The sequence below is a fragment of the Pinus tabuliformis genome, chromosome 8 (genome assembly GCF_031772625.1).
Source record: "Pinus tabuliformis cultivar Carrire ecotype Pingquan chromosome 8, CPIR1, whole genome shotgun sequence".
Lineage (NCBI taxonomy): Eukaryota > Viridiplantae > Streptophyta > Pinopsida > Pinales > Pinaceae > Pinus > Pinus tabuliformis.
In genome coordinates, this window is record NC_142294.1 from 115,102,244 (window position 1) to 115,125,569 (window position 23,326).

General features: G+C 42.8%; 1 protein-coding gene across 2 annotated transcripts in view; it reads right to left on the reverse strand.

The window, feature by feature from the left end:
* The window catches only part of LOC149234392 (uncharacterized), a 404,784-nt gene that overhangs the window by 110,043 nt on the left and 271,415 nt on the right, over nt 1–23,326 (reverse strand). For both annotated transcript variants that reach the window (XM_089371822.1, XM_089371823.1), the window contains exon 9: nt 5,495–5,720. In XM_089371822.1, coding sequence (XP_089227948.1) covers nt 5,495–5,720 — 226 coding nt within the window. The remainder of the gene's footprint in view (nt 1–5,494; nt 5,721–23,326) is intronic.

Here is a 23,326-nt window from a genome sequence, read left to right on the forward strand (position 1 = left end):
GCAAGGAGTTGTTGCAGCAGCGCAGAGGTCAGAGAGAGGAATCACTTGTCAGTGGCAGAGGGAGCTTCAGCATCAGAGGGTGTTTCTAGCCCAACAGGGAGGCAGTTGGGAGATCAGTTACTTACTTCTCAGTAACTGAGTTGTAGTGCAGCAGTGGGCAACACGATACAACATGATGAGAGGAGGTGCAGTACAGATGCAGTGTTGGGAGGAAGGACCAGCAGCAGCACAGATGCAGAGGAGCTGTCATACAAATGCGACAGTGGCAGTGCTGGAACCATGGGCAGCAGTACAGGAGGCAACAGGGTAGAGGATAGTGGGCAGGAAGGCCTAGCATCAACACAAGTACCAATGTCGGATGATCAGAGTAATACTCAGTGAGGAGTATTGCTAGAGCACAGACAGCGCTAAGAGGGAGTGTTGATTTGGGGTAGCATCAGATGTGCTCTAGCCACAAAATTTGGTGGAGAGGTTGGGGAACATGAGATCTCCAATACCCAAAAAGGGTTCGGGCAGATTCTAAACAAATCAGAAGATATTAAAATAATTAATATTTTTAATGGAGCCCCTAAATCTAAACTTAGGGAAAATAAAATATTAATGTGTATTAATATGAATCTATGTTAGAGTGTTCCAAAAGACATGGATCAAGCTAGATCTAACCTTAGTCATTGATTCGGGACTTATTCTCGGCCATTGATATGTCAACAAGAAAAGTATAAGAGGAGGCTTGAGGGTCACTTGGAAAGATCACGAGACGATCAGTCATTCTATTCTCTACAGCAGGGTTTGCTAAGTGAGATAAAGTCAGTGATCGGGAGAGTAGCTGAGGGGCATTGAGTACAGAGAAACAGAGCAGGCAGAGATTGTGTCGGGAGAGCAGCGCAGCAGCCAAGGAGAGTGACACAGAGCCAACAAGGGCTGACGCAGAGCCACACAGAGGTAGCCAAGTGCTGCACAGAGCACCAGAGAGGCTACCGTGTCTGACGCAAAGGCCCAGAAAGCTGACGTAGGGCCTGCTGAGGCTGACGCAGGCCAAGAAAGGCCGACGCAGGGCCAGCGTGAGACAGAGAGGGGCTGACGCAGTCCAGATTGGGCAGGCGTTGGGGTTGCAAGAGCAGTTTTGTGCTGAGGAACTACCGGAAGGATTTTCCGGGGCTTCAGCCAGGAGATTTCTCTCAAACTGTGAGGTATAGCTGCTAAGGAAATTCTCTGTTGGGTAGGTCAGTTTCGGCACCCAAATTGTACTCTGATATTGCTTAATAAGAAAACCCTCAGATAGTTGCACTAGTTTTCCCGCATTGGGTTTTTCCGGGGACATTGGTCCAAATATAATGGTGTCATGTGGTGTGTTTGTTCTTGTTTCTTTTAGTTGCTGATCTGTAATATGTTGAGCATGCACTGGTGTTTATTTTCAGTATTTACTTTGTAAATAACTTGTTAAAGGAAAAAAAAATAACAAGTAGGTAGGAATAAATCAGAAAAAGTGCATGAAGGGTTTCTAACTAAAGAAAATTAGAAACTTCAACAGACCCCTCAAGCTAGATGAGAAAGGTGGGACTATCTCTCTATCGACCAAGCTTATGCTTTGAAGTTAATAAATTAATGCAAGAGGCTAGTCCTACGATGCAAATGCAAAATATGATAGAGTGCTCTTAAGGTGAGATTATTAAGCATCTTAAGTACTTGATTACAATAATTCATAACAATGAAGTACTTAAATAATAAATGAATGACAATCTTCACCACAACAGAAAGTGCTCAATTCAAAAAGTGCCAAAAAATGTTGCCAATGATATCAATAGACAATAGCTCAAGAGATAAATAAGACAAGGCCAATGTTATTAATGAATTAGCAATCTCCAAGATTATAATAATGAATCACTAATATGCCAATAATTATAGCGCTTTTAAGAGTGACATAGATTCACAAAACCCACAAGAGATATTTAATTAAAAAATGAGCAATATATCCACTTACCCAAGGAACAATGATAACAAGGAAAGCATTTATCCACAATGTCACTTAGAGCCAATCTCATCAACAATTATGAAACCAATTAGAGCACTTATGTGTGTGAATGCAAGAGTGCAAATGATGCCAATGACCAAATTTTAAATCTAAATCGCTTCAACCATAAATGATTATGAATTATAAAAGTTCTTTAGTCAATTTTAGAGACTTATATATGATATATCATTGTTGCAACCTTGTTTTCAGAGGTCTGCAAATTTATATCAGCAGTCAAGAGATAATGCAAGATGTCAAAGATAAGCTAGAAAATCAATGCATTAAACTTTCCAATGGTTTCCGATTGATTATGAGATTTCTTAAAAGTTATAGATCAGACTCTTAATGTTCAGATCAAACCTCAAAGAGCATATGTCAGACTTGTGATAACAAAGAAAATTAGTGATTCAGTCTTCCATAAGCCAACAAGATGCCAAATTATCAATGTAAAATAAGCTCCAATGACTACCCAATTGAATTAAGCGATTATTGGAGATCTTTGGTCAATTTTAATGTTTTTTATTAGAGTTATATCTATGCATAAATGGCTGTAGCAAAATAGAGAAGATAATGAGGGAGAGAGAGGCAAACCAAGAAGCCTAAAGGCCTAGTTGAGGGTTAGTTTGACTTCCAATGAGCTTGGCTACTTGCAACCACCAAGTTAGCTTTGATAATGCTGCAAAACCACAACATTAGCCCACTCAAACAATGTACAAGAGATGACTGAAAAAAGAGCTAGGGCAAGGGTTAAAGGGCTAGGAAACCCCAAGACTAGGGTTAGTAAGGGCAAATGAAAGGCTAGAAAGGCTAGACAATGGGGAGAGGTGAAGGGAAAATGGTCAAATAAGGCCAGGGCTAGGGCAAATAACCCCTCCAAGACTGACGTCAAGCACAATAGGGCTGACGTTGAGCTGGAGAAGGCCCCTTAGGGTCTAGCGGCCAAGGAAAAGGCCCTTTTAGGGCTTCTGCTAAGGGTTTGATGGGGGTCGAGGGCCTAAGGAGGCTCCCCAAGCCCACGACCAAGGGAAACATGGGGGACTGGGGCCTTCTTGGGCCTGTAGCTAGCTAAATCAAGGCGGTCGAGGCCCTGGAAGGGCCTCTAAGAGTTGTGGCTAGTCCTTAGAGGGCTAGTGGCTCAAGGAAAAGGGAGGCCAAGAGCATAAAAAGCCCTCTAGGGCTCACGGCTAGGGGAAAAGAGGCTAGATGGCTAGGCCTTAGGGACTAAAAAAATTTGAAACATTGCAAAAAACACAAATTCGCCACAAAATCACTGCAAAATGCTAGAAAGCTTCCTTCTTGTGTTGGACGTTGAGGTTGGAGGATGATTGGAAGCGACATCTTGCCTTCCTAGGCCTAGATCAGCCTCAAAACCCCAGCAAAATTCTCTTGAGCAATTTTGAAATCCACCTGCACAAATGAATCAAACAATGCCAAACCTCAAATATATATACAAAAATATGAAACCCCAAAAATATAAAACCCCAAGTACTGCAAAACAAATGGGTTAGAAATCATTTACAAATTATTTACAAATGTATAATATTCACAAAATAATAATTTTTTGGAGAAATACTTTTGGACATATAACAATGGATGAATTAATTTTGAAACTCCATCAATTAATACTAAAGAGAGTGATAGTTGAAAACGGTAACTAAGGCATCCTCTTTTAGCCTCCTTGAAGGTCAATTTAGCCAATTATAAGCACCCATGACTCCATACTCCCAATGTTATAGGCACTAATAAAGTCCCTTGGTGGTCACACACAAATTTAAGCCCTAATTTTCATTCTTTTCTATTTTAAAAATTCATCCCTCAAGGATAAGGAGACTCATCTAGGACTTGGTGTGAAATATCTTGGAGGAGGAATTTTTTTAATTTTGTTTAGATAGAACTCTTTCTTTGTGTCTCCTCTAAAGGACCTCAAATTTTGGTGAAATTCCCATGGTGGATTCTCTAAATTTTGATGCCCTAGTTATCACATCAATAGGGAACCCTAGAAGTTAATCCTTCAACTTAGGGATTCTTTGAAGGCAATTCCTTTAGTGCTTAGTGAACTAACTGATACATTGCCTTTTTTCTCATCTACCCTGACCTTGGATGTACCCTTTTCTCGTGTTAAATCTCAACCCCGGGTCTTGTGTACCTATTCTCAAAGGGGTTTTTCGTGGAAATTTTTATTAGTCTCTCCCAAGGCTTTCACCTTTGTTGAATCTTTCCATTGAATGAGCTTCCTTTCCTCACTTCTAACCTACCATGAAGACATTTATCACAAGTGAGTAACACTGGGACTCCTCCCGCCAGTGACAATCTGAAAAGCGCAGGGGACCTAGGTTGTGGTGACAGCGGGCCTTTGTCCCACATGTTGTTGTGCCCTCTAGCTTTTGCCTCTTCACAAGGCCTGCTAGTTTGTGCAGCAACAAGTCTAAAATCACAAATTTCAACACCTGCAGCCCAGACCCACAACCAAAGAAAAATTTTAGTATAGAAAGAAACTGCCAAAAAACAATACTAAAGGAGATTCACGAAAAAGTAGCTTACCTATTTGTTTCCCAACCACTTAAGAGAGACCAAAGGAGAAAATCATTAAGGAAGTCAGAATTGTGGAGCCCTAGGAAAGCCCTAATATTTAGGCTTTAAAACCAATTGGCATGGGCAAAATACAAGCAATGGATGAAAGACACACAAGAAAACACAATAGAGCACGTTATGCAAGTATATGAGAAGATTCTACATGTTGTACACTTGTATTAACCATATATAGAATACAAAGCAAGAGAGAGGATGATCAGAACCGACCAAGTAACCAATAACAAAAAAATAAAGTGAGCAAGTGATCAACTTGGACTGAGTCACTGAAAGGAGAAGGCATACAGTACAATTATGATACATATTCACTAGACTAAGTGTCATCAAGTGAGGTCGTGGAAGGAGTTTCTGAAACATTGCTTTCAAGAATGCGGCTGAAAGAAATAACAAACAATTTACAACTTTGTACACACTAGGCTATTGCTATAGTATAAACTGAATCGACACATTTGAGAAATTATAATCCACCAAGGACATAAGTTTTACATGAGAAAATGTTGGAGTATATGCAGACGTAATGCTTTATCTTTTGGAAATAAACAGACAGAAAACTTATGGGGAACATATCCCATAAGTTCTTCTACATATAGAGATGTATTCTTGGGCAAGTGAGAAAAATTAACATAGCATACTATTAAGAGAGTGATAGAAAACACCTACCATTTCCTTACAAAGCTCAGAGATATCTTTAATAAATTGGATCTTATATCCTGAAGATTATGAAATTAAATCATATAAAATGGGATTGCAGATTCAGTAAGGACAATGTTTAAATATTTTTCAAAATATCTTATAATTATATATTTTTTCAAGCACTGAATCAAATTACTACTGTACTAATGGAGAAAATAGCTGAGAAACCAATATGTCTGCAGGCTAATAAAGAAGCATTACTTTTGACAGTATTCATCAAAGAGGCGACGAAGCTTGCTTGTGAAGGCAGGCAGGGAGATGGCACGTATCAATGAAGAGCACATTTCTGAATTCCAAGGATATTGACTGAGACCTTGCACTATGATGTCCCATGTTTGAGAGGGTCTTAGGGACTCTTTATGCTTCTGAAGCATCTCAACGTAACGTAGATAGAGCACTTCCAGCTGAAGACTCTGATGTCGCCTGCCTGTCATTTCACATAACAAACATATCAGCCCTTCTGAACCATAGAAATTGTTTCATAGTGTAAGAAAAGAAGTAAAGTTCATGATAACCAGTGCTATTATGGAATCTGTAGAGATTAAATACAGCGATGGCTTTGTAAGAACAAAATCACCAAAGACGGCACTATAAACAATGCATAGAGCATATACAGATAGGGAACACGACTCCAGAGTATAATTTTTTTCTTTTTTGGTAAAATATGCTTCTCATATATATAGAAAATTATTAGCATTAGCAGCAAGAAAAGAAGGGTATATACAATGATATCTACATCCTCATCCCTGGAAAACTAAAACAGCTATAAAATCAGAATAAGCAGCAGAGTCCAAATGTTTGGCATCCTTAATCAATAATGATCCTTTTGCCAGCGGATGCATACATATCTCCTCCCTCCATAGTTGACAAAAGGTGACCAAAGAACAGATAATGCTGAAATTCTCAAACAATGCCAAACACCAGCCAAAGAATCATGAATCAAAAATCTAGAATCCCCCAACAAAACTGCCTTCCAATTTAGGTGCTGCTGAAGAATAATTGCCAACTACAATTGAATCTTATCCCAACAAGACCTTTCAGAGAAGCAATCTCATAAAATGTGCTTCACAGTTTCCACCTTTGGACAAGGGAGGCAAAGTCCATCTGGAAGGCCCCTATTGGCCAACCAAGCAAAAACACATAAGTTATAGGAAACCCACATCAACCAAACTCTATGCAATCTCTGATCTAACAATTCTCAGCATCCAATGAAACCCACCGTGCATTCAAGAGTGGGCTTATCACATGTCTTTGAAGAAAAATGAAGTAAAGCCTAAGACAATCATATTATGTCACAGGGTACCAGAAACTCCAATCCCAATAACACCAAAAGGGACATAGCATATCAATGTTCTTCTTGAAAAGAACTTCCTGCAGGATGAGCCCAACAATCTCCAAAAAGGTGAGTGAATCCATAGGAGATAAAGCATATTCTCAAGCCACTAAGCGATAACACTTCCAACAGCAAGAATTGGCATCCAATAGATTCCTTTAGAAAAGGAACTTCCTACTTAATCTTCTTGCTTGAAAGTGTGGAAGGTCAAAACACAAGTGCTTTCTAGCTTCCAATTCCAGATCAGCCTTCCAGCCAAGTGCCACCCAACTCAGTTGCCTCGCATCCACTAACAAACTAACCTTCCAACCTTCCTCATGGTTGCCCAAATGCTCCTAAATATAAAATATCTTGCAAGCTAGAAATTACAAGGGGCAGATACGATGTCACATAAGCCAAACTAGCCCCAAATATGACCAACATGTTGTGCTAAAAGCAATTTATGCAAGAACAAAACCTTCCAAGGAGAGGCACCCATCAGACATCCAACTACCCACTTAGCTACAAATATGCACCCTTATGTAGCAACATCCATCAAACCAAGGCCCCCCTCATCCTTGGACCATGAGTCCTATAATATATGGCCCACAAATACAAGCACAAAATCTATTCCAAACAACAAAATTGTATACCCTGTTGGGGAGCCAACAGCACACATAATAGCATTCAAAGAGAGTCCAACCCCAAATGGAATACCATGATATTTCACAGTAACACCACCATGATGAACAAAGTTCCAAGCAGTAAGAATTTAGGCAAGCAACTCATCAAGACTAACCAACCAAGAGCCAATCATTTGATCACTGATAATAGCCCCAATAGCTTCACAAACACAACCAAACAATATCTGGAAGTGACACAAACACCCTTTCACCAATCACAAACAAAGGAGAATCATCCACAAGATGGTTGCTCGCCATATCATCATTCTCTAGCAAAGAGATACCTCTAAGATGCCCTCGTACGGAAGTTGGCTCCAATAGATAACCAAAAGCATCAACAATCAACACATAAAGATAGGTGAATGAAGGCGAATGCAAGGAGACAAAGCATTATTCATAGAAACAAAGGTTGAGGCACGTGAGAACAAGATATTAATCATGCTAATGTTGATTTGGGGTAGCATCGGATGTGCTCTAGCCACGAACATTGGTGGAGAGGCTAAAGCACATGAGATCTCCAATACACAGAAATGGTTTGGGCAGAATCTAACCAGTTTGGAAGATATTAACATAATTAATATTTTTAATGGAGTCCCTAAGTCTAAACTTGGGGAAAATAAAATATTAATGTGAATTAATATAAAAATGAGTTAGAATGGTCCAAAAGTCATGGATCAAGCCAGATCTAATCATAGCCATTGATTAGGGAATTAATCTCAGCCGTTGAATTGTCAACGAGAAAAGTATAAGAGGAGGCTTGAGGGTCACTTGGAGAACACACCGAGTTGATCAAGATTTCGATTTTTTGGGGCAGGGTTTGCTGAGGAAGTCGAAAGAGTGATCAGAGTTGCAGCTGAGGGGCAGTGAATACAGAAGCAGAGAGGCAGAGATAGTACCAGGAGGATCAGCGCAGAAGTCGGGAGAGAGGGACGCAGAGCCAGCCAGAGGTTCACACAAAGCCAGCCAGGGCTCATGCAGAGGCAGCCAGGAACTGCACAGTGCCTCAGAGAGCCATCGTGGGTGATGCAGAGGCTCTAAGGGCTGACACAGTGCCTCCAAAGGCTGACGCGGGAAAGCTAGGGTGACGTTGGGCAGACACTGAGCCAGAAAGGGCTCACGCAGTCCCTAGAGGTTGACGCTGGGGTTTTTGTGGGGCAAATTGGAGCTGGTAGCTGTCGAAGTGTTTATCTGGGGTTTCAGCCAGAACATCTGTCTCTGACTGAGAAGTACTACTGCCGAGATTATTCTTTGTTAGGTGAGCTGGTTTTGGCACCCAGATTGTATTCTGAAACTGCTTAATAATTAAAACCCTCAGATAGTTGCACCAGTTTTCCCGCACTGGGTTTTTCCAGGGACATTGGTCTAAAACCAATGGTGTCACTTGTGCGCTTGTTTTGTTTTCTTCAATTCATGATCTGTAATGTGTTGAGCATGTACTTGTATTTATTTTCAGTATTTACATGGTAAATAACTTGTTAATTAATAATAACAAGTAAGCAGAAATAAATCAGAAAGTACATGAAGGGTTTCTAACAGGTTAGACTTAGAAATTCCAACATGGTATCAGAGCGTGGTTGCAGATCACAGGAGAACTGAGGAAATCAGCCAAGCAGAGTAGCAGCAACAGAAAACAGTTGTCCCGAGTGACAAAAGTTGTTCCTAGAAGAGAAGCAGCAAGGAAAGGGTGATGCAGTGCCTGCATCATCAAGTTTGAGTCGGGAAGAGGCTCAGCGCAGCAACAAAGGAGAGCAGACTCGACCTACGCAGTGCCCGGTCATCTTTCTCAGTCAGGAAGGATTGATGCCCATGGCCAAGAGGTGTGGATTTTGCTAGTGTCGGGATTGCACAGAGCCTAGAAGCTCTAAACCTTCAGTTTGCTGGAGCTTAGAAGGCTATGGGTAAGTTGCAGAGTGAACTTGGTGGGGTACTGTAGTCAAAACAGTACCTAACAGGGCAAGACCAAGGAGGAGGGAGTTGCTGCCAAGAATTTCTAGCCAAGAAATCTGAATCGGTGGTGCAACTGCACTAAGGATCGGAGTGGGAGCATCTCGACATTGGCAGAGGGGTTTCCAAAAGGGAAATCGAGGCTCAGAGGGAGTCACACTGAGAACTTTCAGAAGGTAAGTAGAGGAGCAGCGAGATCGCAGTGAACGAGGTAAGAGACCAGGACAGACTGAACGGAGCCTCAAACTTCGTAGTCTGGAAGGCCAAAATCTTATCCGTTCTAGACAAGAACTGTCTCAAGCAATTCGCCTTGAGGACAATAGCAGTCCCAGTTGACCCAGTTGATAACGATAAGTACGAAGATGCAATGGCGAGAGCCAAGAGCATCATCCTTGACAGGGTCAAGGACCATGTAGTACCACACATTGCCGAGAAGAATACGGCAAAGGAGATGTGGGAGGCCCTAAAGAAGTTGTATCAGCATACTTCCATGCAAAGGAAGATGCTACTAGAAAATCAGTTGTGGTCATACCAGATGCAAAAGGGAGAATAGATCGACACCTTCCTCAGTCGATTGAAGGAGATCCGGGATCAACTGACTTCCATAGGGGGCCACGTCGGAACAAGAATTGATGGTGAGAGCAGCCCTGAATGCAGTCTTAGAAGACTGGGAGGTGTTTGTCCAGAGCATACTGGGCAGGGCAACCCTTCTAGATTGGGAGGAAACGTGGGAGGCTCTTCGCCAAGAAGAGATCAGAAGGCTAAGCAAGGCAGGAAGCAGCGGCAAGGGGATCAGAGTCAAGAAGGAGGAAGAGGAGGATGCTGCCCTAGCATCTGAGGAAAGCAGGAGAAATAGAAGAATAAGGACCTCTCCAAGGTCAAATGCTTCAACTGTGAGGAACTGGGTCACTCTGCGAGCCAATGTCCGAGGAAGAGGAGGATGCTGCTCTAGCATCTGAGGGAAAGCAGGAGAAAGAGAAGAAGGACCTCTCCAAGGTCAAATGCTTCAATTGTGGGGAACTGGGTCACTCTGCAAGCCAATGTTCGGGGAAGAAGAGCAAAGGAGAGGCTTCTGAGACCAAGGTTGCGCTAGCAAGGGCGGAGAAGGAATTGGAGACAGATGATGACTGTGCCATGAGTGCTCACACCCCACTTGAGCGGAACTGGGGAGACATCGAGCTGTAGTTAGACGGACTACAAGCGATGAGGGGCAGGATCCTCGAGGTGCCCAACCTCTTGGATTATATCTTGCTATGGGAGCCCTGAAGAGGAGTAGCAAGATTGGCGGATGTCGGTAGAGACAGATGTGGATGAAGCGATAAAGAGGGCTACAGTGCAGGAGTCCCAGGATAACATGAGGCAGCAGTGCGAGATGCATGGAGTTGTTGCAGCAGCGCAGAGGTCAGAGAGGGAGCACTTGTCAGCAACAAAGGGAGTTTCAACATCGAGGGTGTCTCTAGCCTGACAGAGATGTCAAAGTTGGGAGATCTGTTACTTACTTCTCAGTAACTGAGTTGCAATGCAGCAGTTAACAGTGGTAGTGCTATGGGCAGCACGATGTAGCATGATGAGAGGGGTTGTCCTACGGATGCAGCAATGACAGTGGCAAGGCCATGGGTAGCAGTACATGATGCAACAATGCAAAGGATGTTGGGCAACAGGCCTAGCATCATCACAGGGACTGATGTCGAATGATCAAGGTGATGCTCAGTGAAGAGTATTACTAGAGCACGGTCCTCGCTAAGAGGGAGTGTTGATTTCGAGTAGCATCGGATGTGAGGATGTTGGGCAACAGGCCTAGCATCAGCACAAGGACCGATGTCGGATGATCAGGGTGATGTTAAGTGAGGAGTATTACTAGAGCACAGTCCTTGCTAAGAGGGAGTGTTGATTTGGGGTAGCATCGGATGTGCTCTAGCCACAAAAATTGGTGGAGAGGCAAAAGCACATGAGATCTCTAATACCAAGAAATGGTTTGGGCAGAATCTAACCAGTTTGGGATATATTAAAATAATTAATATTTTTAATGGAGTCCCTAAGTCTAAACTTAGGAAAAATAAAATATTAATGTGAATTAATATAAAACTGAGTTAGAATAGCCCAAAAGTCATGGATCAAGCCAGATCTAATCTTAGTCATTGATTAGGGACTTAATCTCGGCTATTGAATTATCAACGAGAGAAGTATAAGAGGAGGCTTGAGGGTCACTTGGAGAACACACCGAGTTGATGAAGATTTCAATTTTCTGGGGCAGGGTTTGTTGAGGAAGTCGAAAGAGTGATCAGAGTTGCAGCTGAGGGGCAATGAATATAGAAGCAGAGAGGCAAAGATAGTACCTGGAGGATCAGCGCAAACGCCAGGATAGAGGGACGTAGAGCCAGCCAAAGGTTCACACAGAGCCAGCGAGGGCTCACACAAAGGCAACCAGGAGATGCGCAGTGTCTCAGAGAGCCAGCGTGGGTGACGCAGAGACTCTAAGGGCTGACGCAGGGCGAGCTAGGATGATGTTGCGCAAACGCTGGGCCAGAAAGGGCTGACGCAGTCCATAGAGGTTGACGTTGGGGTTTTCGTGGCGCAGATTGGAGCTGGGAGCTGTCGGAGTGTTTATCTGAGGTTTCAGCCGGAATATCTGTCTCCGACTACGAGGTACTACTGTTGAGATTATTCTCTGTTGGGTGAGCCAATTTTGGCCCCCAAATTGTATTCTGAAACTACTTAATAACTAAAATCCTCAAATAGCTGCACCAGCCTTCCCGCATTGGGTTTTTCCAGGCACATTGGTCCAAAAACAACGGTGTCACTTGTGTGCTTGTTTTGTTTCCTTCAGTTGATGATTTGTAATGTGTTGAGCATGTACTTGTATTTATTTTCATTTTTTACATGGTAAACAACTTGTTAATTAATAAGAACAAGTAGGCAGAAATAAATCAAAAAGTACATGAAGGGGAAGGGTTTCTAACGGGTTAGACTTAGAAATTCCCACAACTAACACTTGATGGGCCAAAACCAAGACAAGCCAACATGTCCATGATGGATGTCCAATCAATATAGTTATATCTTCTATTAAAGTCAATTTTCAAGAAGAGGGTCTTATGATCAAACTACCGAGCCCACTCCATAGCCTCCCAAGCTAAAAACATTGTATTCAAAATAAATTGTCCCTACACAAATCCTATTGTAATATTACAAATGGAAAAACATCGTGGATAACCGAAGCAATGAACTAGCTATAGCTACAAAATTCGGATATGCATAACCATACACATTTGAACATGGAAATATGAGCAAAAACTCTTAGTCAATGTATTAATATGGGTATATCTAAGTACAATAAATGAGAGTAGAGGAACCTAGGCTTACTACTGCAAGCTATGGCAAGAACCTAGGTGTGACTACAATGCTCGAATGTTGGAATGATCCCCCGGGAAGAACTGTGCATGCCCAGGAAGATCGGTTAGTTGTTGCTTGAAGGAAACAGGAGGAACTGCTCTGAAGTATGCCCGAAATGAGTTGAAACTTTGATGGTGGCTTCCTCACTAGATACTTGGCAAGACCGAAAAATATATCACGAACCAAAGTGGTGGAAATGGTCCCAGGGTAAACTACGCCCTCCAACATTTTTTTATATTGGCTACTGGATGGAACTAGGAATTCTGCCCTCAGAAGTGCTCAGAAAATTCTGCAAAGTTAATCATAGCCTCCTCTCACCAAACCCAAAAAACCCCAAAAGGTTTTGGGCTAAATCCACAAGTCACTAGTGACCCCAAATCTGCGTGTAGCTCCCACAAGTTTGCCAGTGAAGCTACAGAAATCGAACTGCTGCAAAATGGACCAAAATTCCCTCAAGAAATCCTCCCCAACTCCTACAAAATTTCTCCCCCAATCTCCAAGTGATTCCAAGCTCCTCGAGCCTCCAAAACACCTACTCTCAACAAGTCCACAAAAGTTACCAATAAACCCTTGCACAATCCCTCAATACACAAATTCGGCACTCCAATTATAGCACTTTTAGCCCTGCAAATCTCCAAGGATAAACTCGTCCTCCTTGTGGGAAATGACCTGCAAAATCTGCAGCCCAAGCTCCATTGTTTGCGAGCTCTTCTCACCCACACGAACTTTCTTTTGCGCCCTAAGAGAAGCATGCACCAGTTGAAGAATTCCCTGCAAATGTGACACCTCAATTGCTCAGAACAACCTCCCAAATACTCTTCGATGGTGACACTTGAAGTTCACTGAAGATAGAGGTGGATTTCCCGTTTAGGAATTCCTTGTGCTAAATAGCATCGGTTTACTTGGCTAAATAGCTCAAGAAAAGCTTGCATTCAGAAGTTGGATTGTCAAAAGATGCTAATGAAGGCCTCTTCTCCTTGTTTATAATTTTTGGCCTCCTCCTCTCCCTTGGTGACCCCCACCCTTCCTCTCTTCTAATTCACACCCCCTCCTCTTTCTCTCTCCTCTAAGTTCCCTTCTTGGGTCGAATTTCTCTCTCTTGCAGGCCCCACGTTCCACTAGCGCTGCAATTTCCTTTTTTCCTACTAAGCCCCAATGTCGAAATTGCCTCCTCTTCCAAAAAATCATCTCTATTGTTGAAAAACAAAATTGGGGATATTACAGTCCTCCACGCCAAAAATTGTTTATCCTCAAGCAATGGCTGAACAAGCACCCCCTTTGACTGTTGATCACCACTATCACCACCAGTAATACCAAGGTCCCAAATGTGTCGCCGAGTCATCCCTGATCTCTATACTGTCTAGTCATGAAGGAATCTATCGATACTTGGATCCCAAGTCATCCTGATCATTATGAAAGACCCCTTGCTCCACTCACTGTCCAGCCAAGCATAGGTAACAGAAGCCCTCTGCATACTATCAATAAGTAGAGCATCATGATAATGTAGGACTTCGTCCAATTCCCCATGAAGCTTCCCTAGTGAGAAGTCGACCTCCTTCAGTCCCAGGGTAAACTCCCAAAGATACAACCCAATCCCCGTGGGGATGAAGTCTCTCCCGCATGGGCTTCCCTTGATATCATCCTACTAACCAACCTGCCATGTTGATGAAATCCCCCATGCCATCAGCAAGTCACAAAAACCTGATGGAATATCTGAATGATCTCCCCTTGTGTTAGCCAGCTCATCCCTGAAGGTCATTGCGTTGTCCAATACTGTGATACCCAGGTCCCATGCTAGTGTCAGAAAGGTGCCACCATGTTGTCACTGTGCCACTCTGGCTTTGATGGTATGCCCATCGTGGGCACGTTGTATCCTCCTCCCTTAAAACCTGGTGGTGAAATATCAACAAAGATCAAGCTCATCATGCCCAGGTATCTCTATGATGTCAATATCTACCCATCCATTACTAATCTCGATCCTAAGCAACAACTGGATAAACCTAACTCGCCATACAATGGAGGCCTCAGTGATTCCCCATGTGTCAGCCTCAAAGTGAGCTAGATCACACTCTACCATGACCCTGCTCATCACGAAATGGAGTGACCTGTCAGCCAACTGAATCCTCGGATCACATAACCAGATCCGTTAAGACATAGTCTTGATCACTGTTGGAACCCTCTTGTTCCACATCTTTGCTCCCTACATGTAATCAATATATAGATTCTGCATATGATGAATCAAACTGGTGTACTCAAAACTTCCCTGCGCCTGCCATACCACATCATGAAATCTGCCATCCTGCCTCCTAAAAGCACACCCCAATACTACCTGGAGCCTAAACATCTTCCAGCAGAGGTCATCCACCTGTTATATATGCTCTTGTGACACCTCGACGTGCCTCGCCCAAAATGTGGCATGCATCCGCATAAGTGTGAACTCAAGGGTGGAAAATACGTTAGCCCTGACGCAAACCATGCACTCCCTAAACTGGTACTTGTCAGCAAGTGCCCTGACCCAATGCCACCATTGAGAAGTCTCTCCCTTGGTGCGCTAAGTCCCATCCAAATATCTCAGATGAGCTCCCCGCACCCTGTTACTCATGCCCACAGTGTCAAAGGACAACAGCAAAATCATCTATGCCTGCAAGCGGTGTAGAAGAGGGACATGCATGTGAGTCCCCACGAATATCATCAAATGTCACCCATCTATGCCCTCATCAATCATGAGTGAACTACACACAAAGGTGTGCCTGGTATCCTTGTCCATAAATCTACTTGGAGGAAACACTCCAAGACCCTGTTGTGCAGTACCATACGCCCCTGCATATTGTTGATTTGTGGTAGCATCAGATGTGCTCTAGCCATGAAAATTGGTGGAAGGAGGCTAAAGCACATGAGATCTCCAAAAACCAAAAATCGTTTTCGAAAATTCCATCCAGATAAGGAGTTATTAAAATAATTAATATTTTTAATGGGTTCCTAAGTCTAAACTTAGGAAAATAAAAATATTAATGGGTATTAATAAAGATAAGGATGAGGAGCTTCTAAGGGATGAGGATCAAGTCTATTTTAATCTTAGCCGTTGATTAGGGATTTAATCTCAGTCATTGATTCATCAACGGGAAAAGTATAAGAGAAGACTTGAGAGTCATTTGGAGACACACCAGTAGATACTCAATATCCAAAGGAAAATCAATTTTTCAGAGAGAGGAAAAATCGATTTCAGAGGGAGAGTTGCAAGGTGGAGGAAGAGGGGGTGATTAGCAGTAGTCAAGAACACCAAAAGAGGTGACGCAGGGACTCTGAGAGACAATGCAGAGGGAGACGCAAATCATAGAGACGCAGTGGATGACACAGTGAAGGACAGAGCAGCACAGAGCCAAGCAGAATGAAGCAGGGTTGACGCAGTAGGGAAAGGAAGTCCTCCAGGGTGTCAAAAAGTCTCGGAGAAAAGTCTCAAGGGTTTTCTCCCAGTGTCTATGCAAAAAAAATTTGTAATAGTGATTATTGTTGAAGATTAATAAAACCCTCCCCTATTGCACCAGTTTTCCCGCATTGGGTTTTTCAGGGGACAATTGTCCAAAAATAAATGGGTTGATGTGTTTGATTCTTGTGCATGTAATTGTTCTTGTATAATGTTGTGATATTTGCAGTAGAATTTATTTTAATAATACTGAAAGAATTTCATAAATAACTTATTGGATAATAAGTAGGTAAAATAAATCATTTGCTGCAGTAATAGAAGTTATGTTTAGAAGTTTTCACATGGTATCAGAGCAAAGATTCATAGACAGGAAGGGAAAATCAATTATGGGTCAAGAACTTGGTGCAGAAGCATCCACGTCTGGAGACTCGTGTAGATTTTCAGAGGATTGCATAAGAGATAGAAATTTTGATTTCTCTATGTTGGCTTCCAGATTGGAGGAAGAAGTTGCTTGCATAGCAAGCTCTGCATCATCAGGGGTATGGTATATAGACAGTGGAGCCTCTTGGCATATGATAGGAATCTGGGAATTTTTCTCAAATTATCAGGAGGAAAGAATGAATTTTCAAATCACCATGGGGAATAAGGCCAAGTGTACTCTAGTAGGGAAGGGTACTATAGTTTTTCAAACAGAAACAGGAGAGCGGTTCCGAGCTACCAATGTGTTGCATGTGCCAGGACTGGGGATGAACTTACTTTCCGTATCTCAACTTCAAAGCAAGGGCTATGACGTTTTCTTCATCAAGGAGAAATTATACGTCAAACACCTAAGCTGAAAAAAGAAGGTACAGATCGGAATCAAAAGTAACAGGTTGTACAGGTTGTAGCTAGAATCACCAATGGCACTGATAGGCAGTAATGGAGACAAGTATTTGAATGAACTATGGCACAGAACGATGGGACACTTGCACCATGGGGCTCTGAGAATTCTCAGAAAAACTGTAACAGGAGTTCCAGATCTTAGTACAGAATGAGATGATGTATGCAAAGGGTGTGCTTTGGGCAAGTATGCTAAAGCAGCATTTCCTAGAAGTAAAAATAGGGCCAAGAGTGTACTAGGATTTATACACTCAGATATCTGCGGATCGATGTCCACAAAAGCTCTTAGTCGTGCCAAATACTTCATCACCTTCATCGATGACCATTCCAAGAACACTTGGATCTATTTTCTAAAAACCAAGGATGAGATTTTCTGTCGATTCAATGAGTTCAAGGCTCTAGTGGAGAATCTGACAGGAAAGAAAATAAAAGTGTTTCACTCAGACAATGCTGGAGAGTATGTCAACAAGGACTTCACCGATTTTTGCGCTAGGGAGGGCATCATAAGAGAGTAGACAGCTCCCTACAATCCGAAGCAGAATGGAGTAGCAGAAAGGAAGAACAAGACTATTAAGGAAGCAGCGAGGGCTATGATGTATGATCAGGATATGCCAAAATTCCTAAGGGCAAAAACATCCAGCAAGGCAGTTTATCTCTAGAATAGAACTCCTCATAGGGCATTGGACAAGATTACTCCAGAACAGCTCTTCACCGGGAAGACACCTGATGTTAGTCATTTCAGGATATTTGGGAGTTTAGCATATCGTCGTATACCCGAGGAGAAGAGGAAGAAGTTAGATCAAACTGTAGAGAAAGGATATCTTGTAGGATATAGCGAGAATGCTAAGGCATATAGAATCTATCTTCCAGGGAGCAAAAAGGTAATACTTCAGTGAGATGTGAAGTTCATGGAAGATAGTGCTTTCAGAAAATCTCGAGAAATGCCTTCTAAGGAGCGGTCAAAAGATGAGTCGTTGGTCAAACCACTTCAACCAATGGAAGCCAGTACCAGAAATTCTCCATCCGAACAAGAGGAATCACAGGAAGAGGAAGAGCTAATAGATGGACCTACTAACAGAGGAAGAACGAGTCGGAAACTCCGATAGATTCTATGAGATGCGGAAGATTTCATTGGTGCACCCAGGAACAGTAAAAGGGAGCGAAGACAGCCAAATAGATATCAGGCCTTAGTAGCTCAAGTTGGGGAACCTTCCAGTTATCAGGAGGCCGCTCGACAACAAGTTTGGATGGATGCGATGGTGGAGGAATACAGCGCTATAATGGTGAATGATATCTGGGAAGTAGTGCCTAGGCCTCCGGACAAATCAGTGGTAGGTTCGAGATGGATCTACAAGATCAAATACGCTGCAGATGACAGTGTGAAAAACTACAAAGTCAAGTTTATGGCTAAGGGGTATGCTCAGAAGCAAGGAATAACCTACGAAGAGACCTTCACCCCCATAGCCAGGTATACATCTATTAGAACCGAGATATCTCTTGCAGCACAAATGGGGTGGGAGATTCATCAGATGGATGTCAAAACAACATTCTTGAATGGGGTGATAGAAGAGGAAGTATACATTGAACAGCTAGAAAGCTTTGAGACACATGAGAAAAAATCTCATGTCTGCAGATTGAAGAAAGCCTTGTACGGAATCAATCAGGCACCTAGAGCATGGTATGGTCGAATTCATAGCTACTTCCAGAAGATGGGGTTCGTCAACAGTGATGCAGACCCCAATCTCTACTATCTGGTTGTAGAGAATGAGCCTCTAGTCCTAGTATTATATGTGGATGATCTCTTCTTGACAGGATCATCCAGGCTCATCGAGGACTGCAAGAAGAGTCTAGCCATAGAATTCGACATGAAGGATTTGGGACAGATGCATTATTTCCTAGGGTTGGAAGTATGGTAGCAGAAGGGTGAGATCTTCCTTGGACAAGGGAGATACACTACAGAAACCCTGAAGAGATTCAGGATGCAAGATTGTAGGCCTATGGCTACTCCAATGATCACCAACTGGAAGAAAATTGATGCATCAGAAGACAAAGATGTTGATCCCACCTTATACAGGTAGCTCTTAAGGTCCCTAATGTATCTGGTCAATACCAGGCCAGACATTTGTTATGCTTGTCAACACCCTCAATCAATTCATGGTGGAACCTAAGAGGGCGCATTGGACAACAGCCAAACATGTTCTCAGATATATACCGGGAACAGTCGAGTATGGACTATTGTACACCAAAAGTATTGATTCGGACTAAGTGGGTTTACTGATGCAGACTGGGCTGGAAGTTCAGTAGATCGGAAAAGTACCTTTGGGTATTGTTTCAACATTAGATCGGGGATGACCTCCTGGTGCAATAGGAAACGGAAATTCGTAACTCTGAGCTCAGCTGAAGCAGAATATATGGCCGCTAGCATGGCTTGATGCGAAGCCATCTGGCTTAGAAAATTGCTTGTGAACCTATTCAGAAGAAGGATGGAGGCAACCAAGATCATGTGTGATAATCAGAGTTGCATCAAGCTCTCTAAGAATCCAGTATTTCATGATTGGTTGAAGCACATTGATATTTGGTGTCACTTTGTCAGAGACTGTGTCCAACGAGGAGCTGTACAGTTGAGCTACACTCCTACAGGAGCACATGTGGCAGACATCCTTACGAAGGCCAAGATGGGGATGGTAAAGAATCCATTTCAGTAGCAGGATGGATAAGTGTCAGGTGTTGCCGTGCAGCAGTTATCAGTGCTATGGGCAGCATGATGCAGCATTTGCGAGAGTTGCAGTGCAGATACAGTGTTGGGAGGAAGGACCAGCATCAGCACAGATGCAGAGGGAGCTGTAGTACAGATGTAGCAGTGGCAGTGGCAAAGCCATGAGCAGCAGTACAAGAGGAAGCAGTGTAGAGTATGTAGGGCAGCAGGCTCAACATCAGCACAGGTACCGGTGCGGAAGGATTAGTGTGATGTTCAGTGGTGGAGCATTACTAGAGCACATTCCTCGCTAAGAGGGAGTGTTGATTTGTGGTAGCATCGGATCTTCTCTAGCCATGAAAATTGGTGAAGAAGCTACAGCACATGAGATCTCCAAAACCCATAAATTGTTTTGGGAAATTCCATCTGAATAATGAGTTATTAAAATAATTAATATTTTTAATGGGTTCGTAAGTTTAAACTTAGGAAAATAAAAATATTAATGGGTATTAATAAAGATAAGGATGAGGAGCTTCTAAGAGACGAGAATCAAGTCTATTTTAATCTTAGCGGTTGATTAGGGATTTAATCTCGGACGTTGATCCATCAACAGAAAATGTATAAGAGAAGACTTGAGGGTCATTTGGAGACACACCAGCAGATACTCGGTATCCCAAGGAAAATCAATTTTTCAAAGAGGGAAAATCGATTTCAGAGGGACAGTTGCAGGGTGGAGGAAGAGGGCGTGATTAGCAGCAGTCAGGAACACTAGAAGAGGTGACACAGGGACTTTGAGAGACAGCACAAAGGGATACGCAGATCATAGAGACGTAGCGGATGACACAGTGAAGGACAAAGCAGTGCAGAGCTAAGAAGAATGATGCAGGCCTGACGCAGTAGGGAAAGGAAGTCCTCCAGGATGTCAGAAAGTCTCGGAGAAAAGTCTCAGGTGTTTTCTCCCAGTATCTATGCAAAAAATTTCTGTAAAAGCGATTGTTGCTGAAGATTAATAAAACCCTCCTCTGCTGCACCAGTTTTCCTGCATTGGGTTTTTTTGGGGACAATTGTCCAAAAATAATTGTGTTGATGTGTTTGGTTCTTGTGCATGTATTTGTTTATGTATAATGGTGTGATATCTGCAGTAGAATTTATTTTAATATTTACAGAAAGAATTTCGTAAATAACTTATTGGATAATAAGTAGGTAAAATAAATCAATTGTTGCAGTAATAGAATTTCTGTTTAGAAATTTTCACACATACCACCGAGTATCCCTGTACTCCTCGCCATGCCACTGTACATTATGTCCTACTCCTGTACACCAATGAATACCCCCTGCTATTGTTGTATCATCATGTACCATCTCATATCCTGCCTATGTCATTGTACCTGACACCCCACGTATACTCAACGCAATGTGAGTCACTACTCTTACTCCACAGCACAAAACAATGTGCTACGGCACACAACCATGCATCTCCATGCTCCTCTGCAGGCCATTGCTCCTCACTGCATAGCCCCATACACCACTAGATGTGATGGTCTTAAATTGGGTTTGTACTCATCAAGTCGCATCCCTCTGCATAACATTGCACACTGCGACACAACTTTGTGCAATCCTTAGTACCATTTCCTACTGTCATACCATCTTGTAACATATGGTATCCCACATGTGCCAAAGTATCTGCCACTCTACTAGTGAACCCATCATGACACACGACATATCTCCTCATCCGTCCCAGTATACTTGAGCGGCCTAACTCCACACCTACTAGAAGGGATATCATTGTTGTGTCGATCTTTGATGGCGCTTGTGCCCAATAAATCAACGAGAGAGCATCGTCTCCATACAACGCCCATTCTGGCGGCCTACCCATGCCACCTACTCCGACCAGCTCCTACCAAAGAATGTTAATCATCCTACAACCACATGCACAACCAACATGCCAAAACAACCCGCATAGCCACTAGCGTCAGCTGGACCTCCCCTAAGGAATGTATGCGCTCAGTCACTAGGTCAACTATCTCATCTATGCCATAGCCACCCCGCATGTCTGATATCATATAGGAAGCCCCACCTGGATCCCAATGCACCTCCAGTACCCTCAATGTCTGAGAGCTCCCATTGAGCTTCACTCCAGACTACGGCCATCTCCATGATGAGTCCAGCCCACTCCACTGTGTACCAACTCAGAACCTCTCACCATCCAACCACAAGGGCAAGATCAAATGTATGTGTACCCAAACATGCAACAACCCCAACATTCGAATGTTGCGCCCTATGCAACTCATCTCACCTCATCTCGCTCTCTCGGTCAACACATGAAATCTGACTAGGTAGCTCTACCCTCTCTCTATCTTTAATGGGCAAAGGTAACCTAACAATGCTGCCAGCCCCATCTATGTATGATTGAAGAGGGTTGCTCCCGTGCTCCAACGTGTACTCCTCTACTTGTACCATTAGGGAATCCAATTGTTCCCTAACGTGCGCCAACTTGGCCACTAACTCGGTACAAACCACTCTCATGCCCTCTAGCCCTCATTCTACTGTAGAATGGCCTCGCGACTATCGTGACCTTCCTTCTCAATGCTAGAAGGCCGACCTAGAACTGATGAAACTGTTATGGACGGCCATCAACTAATACCATTGTATCTCCTGGCACCTCATCAATGGTGGATACCTCAGTGTCTCTTGTCACCTCATCAATGGGGGATACCTCAGTGTCTCCTAGCACCTCATCAATGGTGGATATCTCCTGGCAACTCACCAATTTGTTGTGCGCTACCATCACCTAAAAACTCAGACACGGCATCGAACACCTCATGAATGGATACCTCAACAAGAGATGGCACCTCCTCAATGGTGGACACCTTTATGTCTGCTGGCACCTCGTCAATGGATGACTATAAGGGTGTGTGCTCTACTCTCTCCCCCAAGGTGTTAGCCTGAACTATCAAAGGAATCTCCATCAAGGGTGACTCTTACATCAAGCTAGGTATATCTACATGCTCCTCACAACCCTACGTGCGTGAAGCAGTGGTTAACTTTTGTGTACGAGATTCTTACTCGTCAACATCTTTTTGAATGGATTTGATGTGGGACGATTTCACCCAAACGAATGTTGAGAAATCAAGATGCTTGTATATTAGGGTTGATTTCTCTCACTTGATAATTGAATCTTTGTTGGTTTCTTATTTCTTTTATTATGTTCTCTTCATCAAGCAATTACAAAAATATACAAAACATGAAGATCACAAGAGATAAAGAACACAAAGATGTAGGCTCCAAGCCGAGGAAAAACCTGACAAGGGGGAAAACCTAAGAAAATCTTCTTCTTGTAGAATCAAATCAAAGTGAGATATCCAAGACTCAAGATCAAGACCAATAATTCCACAAATACCCGAAGTCATCCCTCCTCCAAGCCTTCTTCTAATAAGTCAAACTCAACACGGTCAATGTTCGCCAAACCTCTACAATTTTGGTCAAACTTCTGAAATTTTCAGACCTGCAATGATGGTCGAATTACAGTGCTATAATAGCCTTAGAAACCACAAAAAACGTGCACGTGTGAGAAGAAATTAGGGCAGAAATACTCAAATTTCTCTCTCCTTTGACTTCGCTCTCTCTCTCCTTTGACTTTCATTTACATTCTTCTTCTTCTTGCACAGAAATCCATGTGATTGGTTAAGTGATCAAATGAGGTTGA